The 21,844-nt window shown below is 39.4% G+C and overlaps 1 protein-coding gene across 1 annotated transcript in view; it reads right to left on the reverse strand.

Moving 5' to 3' along the window:
• LOC117225013 (LHFPL tetraspan subfamily member 6 protein) overlaps positions 1–21,844 on the reverse strand; it is a 43,920-nt gene that overhangs the window by 17,172 nt on the left and 4,904 nt on the right. Inside the window, exon 2 of the mRNA XM_033478295.2 lies at positions 9,626–9,744. Coding sequence (XP_033334186.1) covers positions 9,626–9,744 — 119 coding nt within the window. The remainder of the gene's footprint in view (positions 1–9,625; positions 9,745–21,844) is intronic.

The following is a 21,844-nucleotide window of genomic DNA, read 5'->3' on the forward strand; positions in this document are numbered from 1 at the left end:
ACGGGTTCCTCAGGCCATTCGAAGCAACTTCTTCCTTTACAAAAATTTTCTCCGAGGCACCGTTAACGAGTTATTAACGAAAAACGGTGACCAATGAGAGGCGAGCTCGGCTGGCGCGAGGCGACCGAGCCAATGAGCGGAACTGGGCTTCGCGCGCTGGTTGGCTGGGCCGCCTCGCGTCAGCCGTACTCGATTCTTATTGGTCACAGTTTTTCGTTCATAACTCGTTAACGATGCCTCGGAGAACATTTTTGTAAAGGAAGAAGCTGCTTCAAATGATCCGAGGAACCCGCCATTTCCGGATTGCGAGACATTTTTGGGACACCCTAATATATGGTATAGTATATCAACATTTTGTATACGGGATGGCTCAACTGAAGATGGTCATGTGAATATCTCCGTCATCGTTGGAGATATTTAACAATAATTTTATTGGCAAAAGCGATGAGGGAAATGGTACAGTTTTTCGAAGTGCAGTAGAACCTTTCTGACAATAAATTTAGATTTTCAAATGTTCCGTTAAGTATCGTAGAAAAACCAACGCGTTTAACCCTTTGAACTCGAGTGGCGATTCCGAGGCGCCATCACAAATTGTTAGATTATAATTTGAAAATACTTTTTAACATCATCGAATTTGTGTTTATATTTAAGAAACTGTGCGAACTGTGATTGTTGCTTGGGTCATAAAATTCAATGTCGTATGCATAAAATGAAGTAAATTATATCAAATGGAAGTACTATAGGTCAGAGAAACTATTTTAGACGTCGAATTAAAATGACTTAGAGTGCAAAGGGTTGATAGTAGTACTTAAAACAATATATTTTGGCAATATTCATACGAATTATATTCGTATATTATATTCGTAGCTATAAAAATGAACCGCGAGGATCGAATAATCGTATCTCCTCTTCCCAAATTGTTCACTTTTGTGGACAATCTGAGCGTCAATTAGAGAGACATTACTGTAGATATTGAGATAATAATTCGGATGTCACAGATGGTTCAGATAATCGAGGATCCATTAGGCTGCCAAAGTCCATAGTGAACATGTTCCGGTCCGTATACAAAAACAATGTTTCAACAATGAGCGGCGACACTGCAACGTTGCCGGATTGGCATAAAAGTCGTCGCAACGTAAACGGACACCGAGATAAACAACGCCTAAGGATGGGCCTCGATTCGTTTTGCGGGTCCACGTATCGCGTTACCGTTCCATGTAAACATAAACGGACAGGCGTGTTGCACCGTCGCGTTTAATAAAACCGATGCATATAGATAATCCGACGCGATGAATAATAACACAGAGAAAGGCTGCGTCGGAATTGCAGGGACACACGCGCGAGGAAAACGGTAACGAAATTCGCAACAGAGCGCATTACGATGAAAATCGGCTCCGCCCTTATGGTGCGGCAGAAATTGCTTTCAGAGCCGTAACATTTCGGTGCTGAAGAGCCGATTTGTAAAATTGATTCTCATAAAAGTTTCAACGGTTCTCATTACGTTGAGTCGCTGAATCGAATGAATGAATCGCCGAGAAACACGACACAACTGTTGAATGGCCGCGACCAACGTTTTTCTCGTTCTTGTAACTCGCGAGGTACACAATGCCGTGAATTCGTTCCTTCCACAAACATGCTTCCCGGTACCCTGCTGCCCGTTTGTTCGCCAGACTATGGACGTTTACGCCGAATAAAAATGCTTCGCGCCGCGCGAACCTCGGCTTCTTCCTTTTAACAATTCCATCAAGTTACCAGTGACCTAAAAATATTGCTGAATTATTTGCCGCCCGCGTCTTTTATATAGACCGAGTCTATTGGACTCAGTCTATTTATATAGACTGAGAATCACGCACACATTTTCAAGCGACCTAGAAATATTGCTGAATTAATTGCTACGTGCGTCGTAAATAGACTGAGAATTTCACAGATTTTCTTTAAGTAAATTATTCCGATGTTGTGGATCTTTGTGCCAAATAAAAATGCTTCGCATGGAATAAAGCTTATCTTATTTTTTAAAACAATTTTATCAATTTACTTAAATTGATAATTCAATTTATAAAACTGTTGTGTAGTATACTTAAATTCTACTATATATGTATATATAGTAGAATTAGTATATTTAAATACTATATATATAGTAGAATTAGTATACTTAAATTCTACTATATATATAGTAGAATTAGTATACTTAAATTCTACTGTATATATAGTAGAATTAGTATACTTAAATTCTACTATATATAGTAGAATTAGTATACTTAAATTCTACTATATATAGTAGAATTTACTATATATATTTCTACTATATATAGTAGAATTTAAGTATACTACTATAAGTATTCTACTATATATTCAATTTATAAAACTATTGTATAGTATACTTAAATTCTACTATACATATAGTACAACTCTACTATAGAATATATAGAATTCTACTATATATATACACTGAAATTTAAGTATACTATACTAAACTCTACTATTGAATATATAGAATTCTACTGTATATATATAGTGGAATTTAAGTATACTATACAATATTTTATAAATTGAATATAATAGTAGAATACTCTCTCTTATAGTGGTATACTTAAATTCTACTATATATAGTAGAAATATATATAGTAGTATACTTAAATTCTACTATATATAGTAGAAATATATATATAGTAAATTCTACTATATATAGTAGAATTTAAGTATACTGATTCTACCATATATATAGTATTTAAGTATATTTAAAGTATACTAATTCTACTATATATATAGTAGAATTTAAGTATACTATACAATAGTTTACTTATTACAAAAACAATTCTACTAACTATATACTTAAATTCAATTCGTTTAAAACTATTGCTGAATTAGTTGCCGATTATGCCACAAATAGGCCGCGAATATCGAGCTTCCTCCTAAAACAAATCGTTTCGATTTTATGGAACTTGGAAAATTGCCGGATCGTCAAAGTGACTTTCTCATCTACTTCCTACGACCTCGAGCATGAGAACTCGACCTCTAAAACTCTCGAGCACTTCTCAGGGAACCTAAACTACCGGCGGCTTCGCGAGTACGAAAACCCAATTTTTAAAAATTTAACCTGCTTCTCGATGGTCCAGAACTTCTATGGCTCCAAGTACGGAAGCCCAACTTTAAAAAATTGAAGATATTTTTTTGATGGAACTGAATTTCTACGGTTTCGGCTACGAAGTCCCAACATTCGAAAATGGATCGTGAAGCCGAACTTCTGCAACGTCGAGCACGAAAAACCGAGTTCGAAAAATGGAAACTATGGTGGAGGGGCGGTTAATTACCGCAGCCTGTGAGCAGTCTTCAGGGTTTGAATATCAAGAGATATCTCCATCGAATGTCAAGAGAAAGAGAAAAAATTCTGGAGCCAGTTACCGTGTGGCTATGATCTACAAAAATCAGTTACTGCGTGCTGTATCAAAAAATAACAAAAAATTAACATAATTTTCGCGGTGTTTCAAGCGATTAACGAAAATTGTCCCACAAGGATTGCAAGATAGAATTTATTCAAATTTTTCATAATTTTCATAAAGAAATATATTCAACAATTTTTAATGGAAGCAGCTTAATAACTTCGATAATTATAAAATAAAAATTGTGAAACCGATCATTTGACTATTAATAACTTATTTTGCAATTCTGCAAACTATAGGACTTTTCAATGGAAAATCCTCGAATAAATTACATCATCGGATCAATTTTTATCATAAAAACAGAATCTAAATAAATTCGATCTTCTCACTTTTATTATAAATTTAGTGTTAACCCTTTGCATTCGAAGCTATTTAACCTGTAAATCTGAAATAATTTTTCCGACTCACAGTATTCACATTTTATGCCCAAAGTGCATTTTATGCGCATGAAATTAAATTATGACTTATATACACGACAGTGTAACAATCTAACAATTTAACAGTTTTTTAAATCTAAACTTTGCTAATATAAAAATTATCCTAAAACATAAAATAAAAAATTGTATTGTTGCCTCAAAGTCGCCATTCGACTGCGGATGGTGAATTTTAACGAATAAATAATCAATTGAACGTTAACGAAAAGCAATTGAACGCGTCTTAATTAAAATATCACTATAATGATTAAATATAACTCAATTATATTTCTCTAATAACTAAATCCAATTATAACTCAATTAAATATTTTCAATAAACCTACATAAAAATAAAAATAAAATTATTATATACAACAAATTAACCCCAAATTTATTAATTACCAATAAAATCTATCCTAAATAAATCTAATTTCAAATGTAAAATTATAATCATTATACTAATTAACTGCAACTCAATTATTTTTCCTAACAATAATTACCCTAACTTTATATTAGAAACTAAATTCAATTACAACTCAATTAAATATAATTTCGCCAAGTACTTATACAAATCAAAATTAAATTCTTCTATATTACAAACTTATACCGCACTTATCGATTATCAATAAATCATGATAAATCGCGATAAATCTGAAGTTGACTATGAATATTGAAAACTAAAAAAAATACACGATAATTTATCGGCCCACAGTAACTGGCTCCGCTGCCCTACCGAAAGATCGCGGCGGCGTCGCCCGTTCCAGCCGTCCTCGGCCAGAATATGGAAGGGTTTCGATGTTTACGCGGTGTGGAGGATCGCGGCGACACAAAGACCGTTTCCGTGTTCCCCGGCGTTCGTTGCTCCACATTCCATTAGAGTGGTCCGAAGCGGGTGGAAGCGGGTTGAAGCCGGCCGACCGCGCCCGAGCGGCCGGCACATCCGCGTGCATGCACACACACACACACACACACGCAAATACACACACGTAGACGCGCGGCGGGGTCGCGCGCGAAAAAAGCGGCCGTGCATCGGCGGGAACGGCTCCGAACTACTTTTAATTAACGAGCTTCGACCGGCGAATTTCGAGCGAATGGGAAAAGCCGGCCACCGACGCCCGCGTTTCCGATTACACGAGTCGCGTCCCGTTCCGTCGATGCCCCCGGATCGAGAACTTTGCAAACATCGTTTCCGGCTCGCGCCGCGAAGAACTTCCCTCCCGCCTTTCCTCCGGCAGCATTACGGGGGCCATTAGAAGACGAGCCCGTCGTCGCGGCGCGTCCCAGCACTTCGACGGCCGGGCGATCCGCTCCGCAGACACCCGCGGAGCGTTGCTTAGTGCGAAACCGTGTTCGCGAATCAAAATATCGAATGACGGAGCCGCTGGAACGGCAACCGTTCCCCTAAGTTACGCTCGGCGAGCCCCGCCGACGATTGTCCTCGCCTCGCGACGCCGCCCTCGTCTTCTTCTCGCGACCAAATTACACGACCTCGTAACCGTTCGCCGTCCCGCTGAATTTTTTTTCTCCGCCTGTCGACTCGACGACTCTCGGCGGAAATTAGATGTTTTTGTGTTTCGTTTTTTTCTTTTTTTTTAACGTCCACGACGGTTGGGAACATCGCTGGGCATTGGACTTCGTGTTCTCGGTGCCGTTTTGTCTCGAATGTGAGTCGATTTATTAATTATTGAGAAATTTCTGTTCTCGTACGTTGTTTCGCAAAAGTCGGGGAAACAATGATCAAATAATAATTAATAAGAATGCGACTGATTTTTGTGGATACGGATTTTCGCTATTAACAGATTTACTGGGACGAAATCTGTTCTGGACGCAAACATCTCTTCTCTTTCTTTAAATAAGCAAATAATGATAACTGGAAAATAATAAATAAATCCTTTTTGCAGAATAAAAATCTTTGCACAGAATAAAAATTGTCTCGATGAATGTCAAGATGTAAGAACTGCACAGACATTTGTTCTTCTTCTTGATCATTTTAACGAGTTGACAGTAACACATATTTTCAAATTGTAAAACAATTTTGTTACTTTGCGTGAATTATTTAGTTGCTATTTTCTAAATCCGTGAAATACAGGATGTCCCAAGAATGTCTCGCATGCGGGTTCCTCGGATCATTTGAAGCAACTTCTTCCTTTACAAAAATGTTCTCCGAGGCACCGTTAACGAGTTATTAACGAAAAACAGTGACCAATAAGAATCGAGTACGACTGACGCGAGGCGGCCCAGTAAACCAGCGCGCGAAGCCCAGTTCCGCTCATTGGCTCGGTCGCCTCGCGCCAGCCGTACTCGCCTCTCATTGGTCACTGTTTTTCGTTAATAACTCGTTAACGGTGCCTCGGAGAACATTTTTGCAAAGGAAAAAGTTGCTTTGAATGACCCGAGGAACCCGCCATTTTCGGACTGCGAGACATTTTTGGGACACCCTGTAGATAGATTGAATTTAAAACGCCGAAGATATTCAAAGAATTTCAGAGGGTGCATGCGTTATTTATTCTCAACTCACCGAGTTTAATAAAGAGAGAAAAGAATGTCTAAATGACTGTTTGTTCGGGAATTTGTCGAAGATAATTTTTACTTGTGTGAAATGTAAATTCAACGAATTCAATCGGACATAACTCAAAAAATGTGTGAAAGATAAGAATTGTGTCTTGCGGCATAATTAAAGTGCACACTAAGTACGTTAAATTCTGCAAAAATTATCTATTTTCAGGGAACAGAACAATTATAAACAACGATGTAAATTTAGTATGATTTGAGGGATGGGCTATTTTGAAGCCACGTAGCCCTGTCCAAAATTAATGAATCATAAAAAAATCATAGTCAACAACAAGCCAAGCGTTCAATCGACTACTAGCGAATGAACTATGCGCTATGGGGATATTTTTAAAAATTGACTCGTCGCGCTCTTTGTTATGGAAACCGGCCACCGTGCGTCGGTGTCAGCGGTTGGCGAGACGCGACGCTCGTCCAGGGTGAACTTTAGGGGTGCGGGGGTGCCTGAGCGCCGTGCATAGCCCGGATACAGGAAGTTTGCAGGCTCGCGCTTATCGCGATGACTACAAATTTGATAGCAGCGGTCTCGAGGCGATGCGAGGCACGCTCCTGCACTCGTCTGAAAGCGATCGAGGGGGAGGGGGGGTGGGAGAGAAGTTGTACCGTTACGTACGCGTATCTCCGATGTCGTCTGAAAGTTCCCGCGAGCCCCCTCGATCCATGGTGTCGTTACACCATGGACATTAACATCTTTATCTTCCGCCCTTGTTGAACGGGTTCGCGTCGATCGCATGCGAACGACATTATTCTTCCATCAGAACTCCCATAACGCGTCGAAACTTCTGTAACCTGGATGGTTACTCCTATATCGCACGGTTATCTCGTAAAATACTTAAAAATTTCATTCGATCGGCGATCGTTCATCCTGCTCCGTTCATTCAAAACGACTTACCGCGACCTCGGAGCCGGTGTACGCCGAACGAACTTTTATTTTAATCTTGTTAGAATATCGGATTACGGAGCAGTTTTTATATTTATCTTTCGTAAACTTCGCGATATTTATATTTTATTATGAGCACGGGTTTCATGCATTTACGATAATATTGAGTGGTTGGGATTTCAAATCGACGAGAGATTGAAGGAATTTTAAAATGTCGATGTCTTATCTCGAATGAATTATAGTTGATTATAATTATAAATGTAATTATTAATTATAATTATAAATGTAATTATCAATCATGGTTAGAAATGTAATTATCAATCGTAATTACAAATGTAACTATTAACTATAATTATAATAATAAATGCAATTATCAATCATAATTATAAATGCAATCATCAATCATAATTTTGAAGAAGTAATTTTCTATTTAGCTTCGATTTCTTGCAACCAATGCAGACAATTTTTATTTTGCACAAAATTCCGCCGTCTAATTAAATGGAATAATTATAAAAATCTCGATAATAAAGATGGCGGAGAAACCAGTTCGGTTAATCGAGGTTCCGCCACAAATGTAACTGTTTCTTTTTTCTTCGAAGAAACGGATCAGTATCGAAGGAGTTCCAATCACCCTGTCCGCGACGAAAATGATACGGCAAAGGGTTAAGCAAACAGCGCGTCGCAACTCGCTCGAAATTCTGAACGCGCGATCGAATCGCTTTATTCCTTATTTTCCTCCATTCGAATTTCCTTTTATGTTTGCCCGTGATATGCGTACACGTTGCCGCGTGCACCGTCCTTTCCTGTTAATTACTTCGCTCGGCCATCACGCCGAGTTAATACAATATTATTATTATTATTATTATTATTATTGCAGTTACCACGGCAAACAACGCCGGCGCGACGCGGCGCGACGCGGCGCCGGAAATAGCGCGACAAACAAAGAACGAAACTCACTTTCCTCGAATGCATATGGCGTTATCGAATTATCACAGTTCGTTCGAAACGTTGGGACCGGCGAACGCCTGTCGGATGGTGCACGGTTCCGTTCCTCGGACGCGCTCGAAATTCCCATAAACGCCGACCGCTTCGCGGATAAGCCGGAGAATCGAATTTAAAAGCCGATACGTACGGAACTCTCTCGCGCGCGATTTCCTCGCGGACCACCACGGACCGGAACTCGGTTCCCGGTGTTTAAGCTCGTTTCGCCCTTTGTTCCCGGTGCTAACCCTCGTCGTCTCGACTGACAGCGCCCGCTACCAACGTTCTGATTATTACTTGTTCCGTTGTAGTCGCCGGCGGCGCGGCGGTTTCACGGGCTGCGAAATAATTCAACGATTTGCATCCAAACAAACACCGAAAGTCCGCGCGGCATCGTTGATAATTGCCGTATCGCGTTCTATGATCATTATTTAACGTTTTGTCAGGTTTGTTTATGTCCAAGAAACTGGTGAATGTGTATGAGTGACTGAGTAACGCTGTGTGAGCAACACGAGTCATTTTAAAATTAATATTAATATTAGTAATAACAATAACATTGATATTAATATTAATAGTAATAATAAAATTAGTATTAATATTAATAATAACAATAAAATTAGTATTAATATTAATATTAGTAATAACAATAAAATTAATATTAATATTAATAATAACAATAAAATTAGTATTAATATTAATAATAACAATAAAATTAGTATTAATATTAATATTACTAATAACAATAAAATTAGTATTAATATTAATATTAATAATAACAATAAAATTAGTATTAATATTAATATTACTAATAACAATAAAATTAGTATTAATATTAATATTACTAATAACAATAAAATTAGTATTAATATTAATATTAATAATAACAATAAAATTAATATTAATATTAATATTAATAATAACAATAAAATTAATATTAATATTAATAACAATAAAATTAATATCAATATCAATAATCAAATTAATTTTAAGGTTAAATTTTAATCAATAAAAAGATTCTCCGTCTCGCATAGGAACGTATTAATGAAAAACACATGTTGATCGACCGAGCTGCGAAAGTAATAACAATGCAACGGATTAACGAGACACTCTCGTCAGCATGGTGGTACTACAATTAACGTTCCGAATCTTCGTAACAAATCTGACACTGCGTCGTAGAACAAAAGAGAGAGAGAGACAAGTAAACTACAACACATTTATATGTATATAGTACATAAAAGGGAGAAGTTCTCTTCTAACGCAGCGCAGATCTGCACGGTTTTACATAGTGTCTTATAACGGTATTGTTGCAGAGAGCGTATATTCCGAAAAGTGTATATACGTACCTGGAGTACCTGGCGCACTCGTAAACAATTTCGGGTGCGGTGTTCGGCGCCCTTATTCGCGGATAGTTGCAGCGCCGAAAGGAACTAAAATACGCGTCCGCTTTTCCCAACAGTCGTCCCTGAAATGCAAAACACAGGTCTACACAAGGAGAGAACGGGAACAAAGCCGGCAACGACACCGGCGTGCGGGCGGTATTGCGGAAGAGCGGCTCGAGAGGCTTGGTTGAGAGAGCGATGGCACTCGCGGGGGAGAGAGAGAGAGAGAGAGAGAGAGAGAGAGAGAGAGAAAGACAGCGCGCGAAAGAGAGCGCAAGAGAGAAAAAGCGCGAGAGAGAAAAAGCTCGCGAGAGAGAGTGAGAGCGCGCGCGAGAGAAAAAGCTCGAGAGAGAGAGAGTGCGCGCGAGAGAAAAAGCTCGCGAGAGAGAGTGAGAGCGTGCGCGAGAGAAAAAGCTCGAGAGAGAGATAGAGAGAGAGTGCGCGCGCGAGAGAAAAAGCTCGAGAGAGAGAGAGAGAGTGCGCGCGAGAGAAAAAGCTCGCGAGAGAGAGTGAGAGCGCGCGCGAGAGAAAAAGCTCGAGAGAGAGATAGAGAGAGAGTGCGCGCGCGAGAGAAAAAGCTCGAGAGAGAGAGAGAGTGCGCGCGAGAGAAAAAGCTCGCGAGAGAGAGTGAGAGCGCGCGCGAGAGAAAAAGCTCGAGAGAGAGATAGAGAGAGAGCGCGCGCGAGAGAAAAAGCTCGTGAGAGAGAGAGTGCGCGCGAGAGAAAAAGCTTGCGAGAGAGAGTGCGCGCGAGAGAAAGCTCGCAGGAGAGACAGCGCGCGAGAGAAAAAGCTCGCGAGGGAGAGAGAGAGCGCAAGAGAGAAAGCTCGCGAGAGAGAGCGCGCGCGCGAGAGAGAAGGGGGAGAATCAGAATTTCGGATCCTCTTCCGCGGATTCCGAGCTTCAGGACCGCAAGAGCTTAAACATCACCCGGAAGTAAGTATACTACTAATTTCACGGCGAAACCGTTTGCGTCCGTAGCCGGGCGTTTTCGCCTCGGCTGCCGCTTTGAGCCGAGTCAACAACTTTACAACGGCCAATTGAACGCGAAAGTCGATCGAGTGGCTCGAACGAGATATACCGATGTGGCCGAGAGCCCGCGAGCTCTCGTCCGGGGTCGCGTTTTTTCGCGATCAGGGGACAACAATCGTTGACCTCGTGCCAGCCAGAGATTATGTCTTCAAGTCTAAGCGGCTACCGTTTTCGAACTGAACACGGTTTGGACACGGGGAATTGTGGGAGATCTTTGACCGATGCAGTCGAAAAAAATCCTTGAATTACAGGGTGGGGGGAGGACTGTCTCCCTAAGCACTGCGAACTAAATCCGATCGCGTCGATTCGGTCGCTAATTAATCGTCACAGCGCAGCGAATAATACAACGTTCAGATTCGCGGATTATTTCTGCGTGAACAATATTTAATATCAATTAATATCGCGGTTGCAAAGAAATTATTTCTCTAGTCGTCGGAACACACGTTACGTGTTACGATTGGAAAGACCGGCGGAAACGTGTTGTACGCGTTTGCTCGAGTTATTGAACGCAGGTTTTTGCAATCCGATCGGAATATTGTTATGCCAACCGAATCGTTTATAATTAACTTTAAATTCTGTTCCGTTCTCGAACAGAGAAAACGACAGAGTCGGAATAATAAATTCTGTACGCATTCGTAACGAATAGATTTCTGCTTTCGTTCACCTCTCTCGCTATTTACCTTATTGTATGTTAATGATAACGTCGATAATATTTAATTAACGATATCACGTTAATATTGCATTACTTTTTCGGTTCGGGCCCGATCGTTCCGCTCGCGTACAGTTCTATTTACATTTCCTGCCAATTCTCGTCGTATCGGGTACAAGGGTGCTCGATGTATTTGTTTTTTTTTCCACGATTTTTAAACTCCTCGGCGATTCAAGGGGAGATTATTATCAACTAGAATTTTGCGCGGATAATTAGAGCGAATTGTAAAGTATCCTCGGGATCAATTAACGTTGTTGTTCGAGGATTACCTGTAGAGCCTCGCGGAATGTCTGTGTACCCATAATTTATCCGTACGTATAATGGCCTGCGGAACTATTTGAACGCTCGTTACTAAAACGCTAATGATTGCGTTCCTCAAACCGAGAACTCACCCTCCTCTGTTTCTAAATAGCGGATGGTATTCCTTCGGATAACATGGAATCGATGGAACTATCGAAACAAATACGAATTAACATTAGATTTGCGGAGCACAAAAAACAGCTGTTTCACGTTAGTTTGTAAAAGTAACGGTAAGATATTTATTCCGATTTTTAACAAATGTTGTAACATTTGCCGTAAGTAACATATGAATTGAATAATCGTAAATTATAATAGTAATTATAATAATAATAATTATTATTATTTTTATTATATATTATAAAAGTAATATATAAAAAATATAATATATAATATATAAAAATAAATAAATATAAATATTAATAGTAATAATAATATATAATAAATATCAATATCAATAGTAATAATAATAATAATAATAATAATACTATTAATATTTATATTTATTTATTTTCATATATTATATATTATATTTTTTATATATCACTTTTATAGTAACAAAAATAATTATAATATTAATTATATAATAATTATTAGAATAATCGTAAATTAAAAAATTAGCGACCCGTCATTTTGACGAGTAAATCTAATATTAAATAAAGCCTGTCGATAAACGACAGCTAAAATCACTATAGCTCTCTGCTTCATTTTCATATTGCGAGTCTAAAGCAACACCAATTTCTCGTGTATCATTAATTTCATTTAATTTCGACCGTACCGAGAGTTTCATTTATTAACAAATCCTCGCAAGTATCGTTATCACGCGAAATAACAATTTTCTGAATCGATCGCAAGAACTCGACAACCGAATAAAAAGCGATCGTTTTATTCGATCATTTTAATCCACTAAAACCAATATCTTGGGACTGTTAATTTCCTTCGATGTATTTATTGTTTCAAATTGCGCACGCTCAAGTTCTCTATAAACGCATAAAATGCATAGTCTGTTTATAAATAATTTTTCACGAATTATCTTCGAGAAGACGATCGATGACATATTTGACATGAACTTTCTCGCACAGAGACATCGTTAAACTGCGAAAAGCTATTTTGTTCTGTTCTTTTTTTTTCGTTCATTTATTTATCGATTAGATAGCGTGAAATCGTGTCATCTCGTTCGCGGCTAAATGAAATAAAAGTTACCATGGCCCGGCCAAAACAAATTCAGCATATTTCGTTCGTTTTTAACGAGTCACGAATTCTCGCGTGCCCGGCTGCCGATGAATGCACGCGAATGCGAACGAAAATAATCCCGTTTTTTGGGGAGGGGCTCTGTGTTTCATACGAATATAACATTTTAATTACCTTTAAATACAAGTTGAAATAACGAGTAAGAAGAAAGAGCCTGTTGTTCGAAAATCGCTGTTTCCGCGGCCATACGGACCGCGAAAATCGAAAAGCACGGTTATATTTATAACGCGCCGCGTATAAATTCGCGCGGCCACCAAAATGTCCGGATACCAACTGCAATCGAACATACGCGAGCGGAAATCGCGGCGCGAGATTAAAAAGTCGCGCGACTATACGGAAAACGTGGCAAGCGAAACGGAGACGAGATGCACTAAATTCCGTCGAGCCGAAAATAAACGCGCTAGCTGATGTACGACGGGATGTTTCAAAAGCGCGACCGGAGCTAACGACGTTATTAATATTAAATAAATAAAGTCGGTGCACTTCCGTGACCCCGTTTCGGTGCGTCGGTGCAACGAACGGTCAATAAATTCCGAAAATAGTATTCGATTTGCCTCGAATTTTATATCCACCGTTTCTGCGATTGCATCTTTTGCAGCGATTGCAGCATCAACTTTTAAAAACTCGCGCCGGATGCTGTTTAAGCATCGTGCTGCTTAATACTCTCGATGTTCCGAGGTGTTACAGTTGCAACTTTTGAAAGCGTTCTCCGAATGGCTTCAGATTTTGCGAAGGCTATTTTGACACTTCCTCTGCGCTTTAATAGGATTTTGTGTGGTAAGATTTTATTCGGAAAGGAATTCACTCGTGCAGGAATTCATACGGAGAATAATTGATTTGAATAATTGATTTGAATAAGAAAATTTGAATATAAAGTGTTTTTTCATAGTTTATCGATTTATTTCTTCCGTGTTACTTTTTCGAGTTATTCGAGTAAAGAGTATTTCGAATTATTCGAATACAAAATTATTCGGATGAAGAATCGATCGGATAAAGAATTATTCGAATTATTCGAATAAAGAATACTTCGAATTATTCGAATAAAGAATCATTCGAATAAAGAACTATTCGAATAAAGAATTATTCGAATAAAGAATCATTCGAATAGAGAACTATTCAAATAAAGAATCATTCGAGTAAAAAATCATTCGAATAAAGAGTCATTCAAATAGAGAATTATTCGAATAAATATATAGAATAATTTATAACGAAAATAATGAGTTATTCGAATAAAATATTCGACTAACAGGAATTCATTCGGATAATTATTTTAGACAAATATTTATTTGGAAGAATCTAAAAGAGAGAGAGAGAGAGAGAGAGAGAGAGAAACGTCCAACTCTAAAATATAATTGAAACAAGGGTTAAGATAAGAGGCCCATATTAAAGATCCACATTCATACTATTCCACAAAAACGCGTTCGTTACAGCTGTTAATTCTTTTAGCCGGGATGATGACAACCATCGGCGTAAAAATCATCTGTTAAAAGCACGCGAGTTAACCAGGATTTCTCGGAAAATCGTGGAAAGTCGGTTGAAGCGAGCCGCACGCGTCCTGGCGCGAGGCGAGGCGAGGCGAGGCGAGGCGCGACAGGGCGAGGCGGATGCACCGAGAAGCAAATGTAAATTTCCTTATGCATTTATTCATCCCGCTACTCGAGTATTTTCAAAGCCATTCAGAGCCCTCTTCTGCATTTTGCCACTCGAACAGGGTAAATGCGTGTGTACGTTTCAAGGGGTCAGGGAGGAGAGGGGAGGGGAAGGCTCGGGAAGGGTCCGGCCTCGACGGTCGTCGTCGTCGACGTCCACATTATTCATCGGCTGTTTTGCGATCGTTTTCTTCTTCCGTCGTCGACTTAACGACGATCCCGGCAAACATAAACAATCGGTAACGAAAGGCACGGCGGGGCCGCGTCACCCGGGGACATTCCTCGGAATTGCCTCGTTATCGGCGCTCCATGGAATATCGTTGTTTGCGAACGGGCCAAGTAAATTGTCGCGTCGGAACAATTCCTCCGGTCGGAACTTTCCGAAGTCGGAGCACCCTCTTCCGCGAACTTTTTCTATCGGCCGACGGGAAGTTACGGAAATTCCTACGGCACCCTTTCGGGGCAGCTAGTTCTCCTCGCGGCGTTACGCTCGATCGACAAGAATCCAATGTCTCGAGTTCCGGGATTTAGATAACCGTGGATGTTAAAACTCGCGTGACAGCACGCAGTGGCCGTTAGCCGGGTCTCGCGTGACCCGTGCCAGCATCTACGCACAAGGTGCGTGAAAAATTGTAGAAGCACCGGTCAAAGGATGATTGTATGTGCAACTATAAGTCGCAAATAAGATGATAACATTGCTTTTTTTTCATTTGAGGCTGCGTTTTCGGGAAAAAGTAAGTTGAGAGGATGATATATTATCGAGTGGGAATATAGGGGCAATTCTGGCCATTGCAGGCCAATTCTACTTCTCGTTGTACTAAGTGTGCAAATCTGGCGGATCTTTGAAATTATTTATTTCGAATGCGCGGTTCTAAATGAAAAAATTTTACTCTTTTTGTCGACTTATTTCTTCATGGAGAATCATCTCCGGTCAGTTGTGCCACGATTTTTCAAACACCCTGTATACTGTGGCCCATGAACGTGTACGTACACCTTTTAAAACGCGATAACTTTTTTTATCTGAAAAGGGTAAATTTAATTTGAAAAAAAAGGTGAATTTGATTTGACGAAGGGTGAATTAGATCTGAAAAAGGTGAATTTAATTTGAAAAAAAGGAGAATTTGACTTGGAAAAAGGAGAATTTGATTTGGAAAAAGGTGAATTTGATTCGACAAAAGGTGAATAAGATCTGAAAAAGGTGAATTTAATTTGAAAAAAGAAATGAATTTGATTTGTTGGAAGGAGAATTTCATTTGGAAAAGGAAGAATTTGATTTAGCAAAAAGAGAATTTGATTTGGAAAAGGGAATATTTGACTTAATGGAGGGTGAATTTAATTTGAAAAAAAAGTAAATTTGATTTGTCGAAAGGAGGATTTGATTTGGAAAAATGAGAATTTGATTTAGCAAACAGAGAATTAGATCTGAAAAAGGTGAATTTAATTTGAAAAAAATGGCGACTTTGATTCGTTGAAAGGAGGATTTGATTTGAAAAATAAAAATAAAACTTGCTTCGATCAAAGGTGAATTAGATCTGAAAAAATCGTATTCGATCAGGAAAATAGCACTGGCCTGTAATTAAATATATTAACGTTTAATACGAATACTCAAAAAATAATCAATACTAAATATTAAATAAAATAAAACGTGCCGTATCACAAACACCCTTAATAATCCTCGGACAACAAACGTTCAATTTTCCTGAAGATTAATCGCAGACAACGCTCAAAGATTAATCGCAGTGGCTTTTGCATTAACTGGAGAAATTTGTCGATCATTCAATAAAATCTCGTCAAAATCCGGCAGTCTCTCTCGCGTTAAAATCTCGTCGTGCAGCAGCAGCAGCAGCAGCCGCAGCAGCAAGGAAAGCGTCGCGTCTGGTCGCGTCGGGATCTTTCGAACGACGCCTCTCGCGAAGCCTGACCTCTCCCTCGCCGAGGAAGCTTTAAATAGCCGTTCCTGTTTTTCTCCAGGCTGTGCAGTTTCGCGTTCGTCTCGATACAGAGCGCGCGCGAAGGGAAAGCCCCGAGACCTCGGGGACATTCTTCTCCGTTACTCCGAACGAGCGACAGCTTTCTGCGAGTCGACCGGTGCGCGCAATTACGGATGAAAATAAAACGAGAGACGCGCGCGAGTCGACGCGGAGTCATCTTTCGCCGCGCGATGCGCGAAAACGCGCCGAACTCGAAACTTCGCACGGTATCGGCCGCGATAAACGCCGCGTTTCCGCTCGCGCCCGCATCCGTGTCGCGTTTCTGCTTCCGGGAAACTTTCATTTCGCAACTTCGGATGGAGCTTTTAATCCACCGGTATCGAACGGTGTTAATCCGATCACGGCCCGCGCGAAGAAGTAAGCAACTTTGTTTGCGAAACTTCGGCAACCACTTTTGCCACTTTAATGCAACGCTGCAATTAGCTTAAGCAACGTTATTAACGAGTCCGTTGATTTTTTGGCTTAGAAAACAGGACGATTTCACGTTTCGCCGCGATCGGGCTGCGACCTCGCGTATATTTCACTTTCGTGGCATTTAAGGACAGTTTTTAATTGCGTTTTTATATTGGGTTGGCAACTAGGTAATTGCCGATTTGTTCGATGAAATAAAAAATTTTTTTTACTTGGAACGAAGTTTAATCTGTAATGTATTTTCCATGACCTTTTGCCATCTCTCTGACAACTTGAAAATTCCACGCTCGTAGAAAGTCTGATCCTTTTCGGCCAAAAACTGAGTTAAGTGAGATTTTACAGCGTCATCGTCGTTAAAAGTTTTACCACGAAGGGAGTTGTCCAAGGATCGAAATAAGTGGTAATCCGATGGCGCGAGATCAGGGCTATATGGTGGGTGTAACATCAATTTCCAACCAATATCCATCAATTTTTGCCGAGTGGACAAAGACGTGTGCGGCCTAGCATTGTCCTGCTGGAAAATGACACCTTTACGATCGACCAATTCTGGTCGCTTTTCCTTGACCGCTGCATTCAATTTGTCCAGTTGCTAACATTCACGGATAATAAAAAATAACATAATAATAATAATTTTATAATATAACATTTACGGATATCATAAAAATGGGAGTGAGAGACATCTATAACTGAAATCGGCAATTACTTAGTTGCCAACCCAATAGATTCATTGATCGATTGGTTTAGATATCGTGCGATCTTTTGTTCCGCTGCGATTCAATAATCCAATAATTTAATAAATGTAGTGAATTTAATAAATGTAGTCAATTTAATCAATTTAATAAATGTAGTCAATTTAATCAATTTAATAAATTTAATAAATTTAATCAATTTAATAAAATTAATAAAATTAATGTAATAAATTTAATTCAATAATTTAATTTTTTAGCAATGTTTTCAGCAAGATCGTTCACTTCATCTTTTAGATATTATACAATCTTTTGTTCTCATGCGATTGAGTCGCGATTTCGCGTGTTCAACTTCGATGTATCGTAACAATAATTGTTTTCAGCAGTTTTGTAACGGATTTATTTTCGAACGTTTTGTTTCTCCGCGGCCAACAATGAATTCTGATCCGCTGTGACCAGTTTGAAATCGCGCACCCTTGGATTAAAAATGAAAGTTTAAATTGCGAATGTCGAACGCATCTGATCCGGTCGACGCGTAAAACAAAAATATCGTTCCGCTGCAATTTCTACGAATGTGCATTTTCGAATTGACGCGACGAAATCGATGGTAAAAGCAAATCGACGTCGAACGAGCGTCGATAGTAATTATTAGACTGCGGATTTTTGTGCAAAATAAAAGATATCAAGCATCGATCGCATAAAAGAGAAACTAAATGACAGGTTTATTCGTTCTTCAATCATTTCGATTAGAAATAGTACATCAACGTTTATTTTACTTCTTTTCATCCGTCTACTGTTTCAAGTCGAAATTACCTAATTTTTTCATAATAATTCAATGCATAAAATCCGCAGTCTGGTAATTATTCCACAGAAATTTGTATAAATCGCATAAAAGAGAAACTAAATGACAGGTTTATTCGTTCTTCAATCATTTCGATTAGAAATAGTACATCGACGTTTCTTTTAGCTACCTAATTTTTTCATAATAATTCATTGTATAAAATCCGCAGTCTGGTAATTATTCCACAGAAATTTGTATAAATCGCATAAAAGAGAAACTAAATGACAGCTTTATTCGTTCTTCAATCATTTCGATTAGAAATAGTACATCGACGTTTCTTTCACTTCTTTTCATCCGTCCAACTGTTTCAAGTCGAAGCTACCTAATTTTTTCATAATAATTCAATGCATAAAATCCGCAGTCTGGTAATTATTCCACAGAAATTTGTATCGACGAGATTCTACCTAAGATTTCCGAGACAAATTGAACGTAATGAGCGACGTTGAACGTCGATGAATACTATTTATTACCACTGTGTAATATTATTACATGTTATTATCGCTATAAAAATTAAATTACATTTATAATCGCCGACGAGTCCGCGTACGAGCACGATGTTCCATCGAGTTGCATCGGGCGCTACGAGTTCAGCCGTCGTTCGAAAAGGCGCGAGGAGAACGTTTCCCGGCTGCGGGTAAATCGCGCAAAAGATCCGTCGGATTTCCAGCGCGTTGGAAGTAGTCTCTCGTTCTCGCGGCCGTTCCTTCGACTCCATTAAAAATCTGTGCCGGTCCCATGGAGCAACGCGAGCGAAAGCTGGCGCGAGATTCGGATCGGTGAGCATCGAACGGACACGTCTCGTTCCGGGCTCACGTTCCAGTGAATCGGGCGCGTTCATCCGAACCGTTGCAATGGAGATTCGCCGGGGCTCTCTCTTCCTCTCTCTCTCTCTCTCTCTCTCTCTCTCTCTCTCTTTCTCCCCGCCGCGCCCGAAAGAACAATTTCCATCGGCTGTTTATTAATCCCGCCAAATGACCGTGTTTAATTTCGAAAACACTCCGCCGACGATATCCGTTCGGTCGCGCGCGATACAATCGATATTGAAAATTTGATTTTATCGTGTCGGATATCAGGTCCCCCTTCCCCCCTCCTACGCCGCCGCCGCCGCCCTTCGAGGCTGCCAGATCGGCGCGTCTGGGTGCGTGCGAACGCGCGTGGGCGTACGCATCGCGCGCGCTCGAAAACGCCGCCGCCCGCATCGCACACGGGCACTCGAGCCGCAACGTTGTTCCGAGAAATCGACGAGAGATCCGTCGACGCGATCCGTCGACCCGCCGCGGCGTCCCCGTCGCAGCCTTTCCAATGGCGCCCGCTGGACAAAACCGAAAAAATTTCCAACAAAAATATTCACCCCAATGTCGATACGTATTCGCGGCGCTCGCAGATTTCGTCCCGTCGAACAGTCGTCTCGCCCTCTTTTTAATGGACAACGGCGTCCGAGAAGCTGTTCGAACACCGTTCGCTGCTTTCGCCGCGTTCGCTGTGTTCGGGAGCGACCCTGGAAAGGCTGGTAGATCTTTGTCAAGACCGGAAACACGCGTTGAATTCGATGATCGGAGCTTCCACTTTGCGACGAGCACGCTGTATCGATCTCTTTTCGGTGTTTTATCGAGCTTCGAATGAATTACGTGCTGCACAGTTGACGGTTATTTGTGATCCTGATCCTGGGACAATGTTCTTAAAAAATTTAATTTCTTCCAATTTGCAGTTTTTCAATTTTTCAATTTTAAATTTTAAATTTTTTAATTTTAAATTTTTCAATTCTCAATTTCTCCATTTTCAATTTTTTAATGTTCAGTTTTGAAGAAATCCTATATTATCCTGTGAAATCCTAAAAATCCTCGTCGCGTACTTGTTAACAAAATGTTATTGTCAGTTTTGCAAATGTTAAATGTTTTTTCTTTTTTATTTGAAAAAGGCGGACTCTCCGGATTTTCTGCGTTTACGGGCGGAAACGGGTGGATGCAAGAGAAAACGGTAGAAAGATTAACACGATCCAAGCGTATTTACTTAATGCGCGACAAAAACCGTTTCTTGTAATAAGTTTGAAGGCTGGCGTCGAAATAATGAGGCATTATAAAAAATGCATGTAGAAAAAAAAGCGCATGCGAATCGAAGCAAATAAGTTTGCTCAATTATTGTATATGCAATAATTAAATAACGGCATATAATAAAGAAGTCGAATAAAAAAAGTCTCGGCACGGAACGCGTTCAAAAAAGCTAAGAATGTTGTTGTACTAATTTCACCGCATTAAAATTATTAAAGAAAGAAAGATGCGTTTATGGCGTAAATAGGCAAGTGAAACAGAAAGTACAAAAATTAGGAGAATTTTATATATAATAATATAATACTATATAATATAATATAATAATATTACTATATATAATATAGTAATAATAATATAGTATAATAGTATAGTATAATAAGTATAGTATATAGTATAATAGTAATAATATAGTAATAATAATAATAATAATAATAATATTACTATAATATTACTATATATAATAATATAATATAACAGTGTTATTACTATACATAATAATATATTTTACTATATACAATATAATAATATAATAATATAATATAATAGTGTTATTACTATACATAATATATTACTATATATAATAATTACTAAAACACATTGAAAGTATTATTCCATCATTATATAGTCAATTTCGTATTTCATAAACTCAATATACAACTCGGTTCATTTTAGACGATATCAACGATTTCGATTTTTTCTTTTATTAAATATATAACTACGTACACTTAAATATATTAAATTTGAAGCGCCACTATCAGAGATTTCCGTGAGCCGCGATTCCTCATTTCCTGCCACGTAAACGCAACCGAAAGAAATCGTACGTCAAGTCTTGACAGATCGTCGCGAAGCAGAAGCTCTCGCCGCTTCGAATCCATAATGGATTCGTGTGTGAACAAAAATTTTCCAATGTTTCCGCGAGAACGATCCAGTTCGTGTCACTTTCCAGATAAAGAAAAAAAAAAAGGCCGGCCTCTCGGCTTCCCGACTCTCGTCGTATCACGCGAGAACGAAGCGATGGGCGAGGCTGAATGATGGATCGCGAAAGTAGAGGCTCCGAAATTGAAGCTCCGTTTCGAGATTATGAGAGAATTCGCGGCCGCGACGGTCGAACAAGTGGACACGTAAAGCTCGCGCCATTTTCACCGATGAAAATATGTAAATAACGGAGCATAAAGAAGACCGTGCCGCTGCAGATACGAAAGAAAAATTGTGCGCGCGCGCGCGCGCGATGCATTGTGACATATGTGCGCGCGTAGAAAATTGCGCGCGT

This window comes from Megalopta genalis, chromosome 3, assembly GCF_051020955.1.
Source record: "Megalopta genalis isolate 19385.01 chromosome 3, iyMegGena1_principal, whole genome shotgun sequence".
NCBI classification, from domain to species: domain Eukaryota; kingdom Metazoa; phylum Arthropoda; class Insecta; order Hymenoptera; family Halictidae; genus Megalopta; species Megalopta genalis.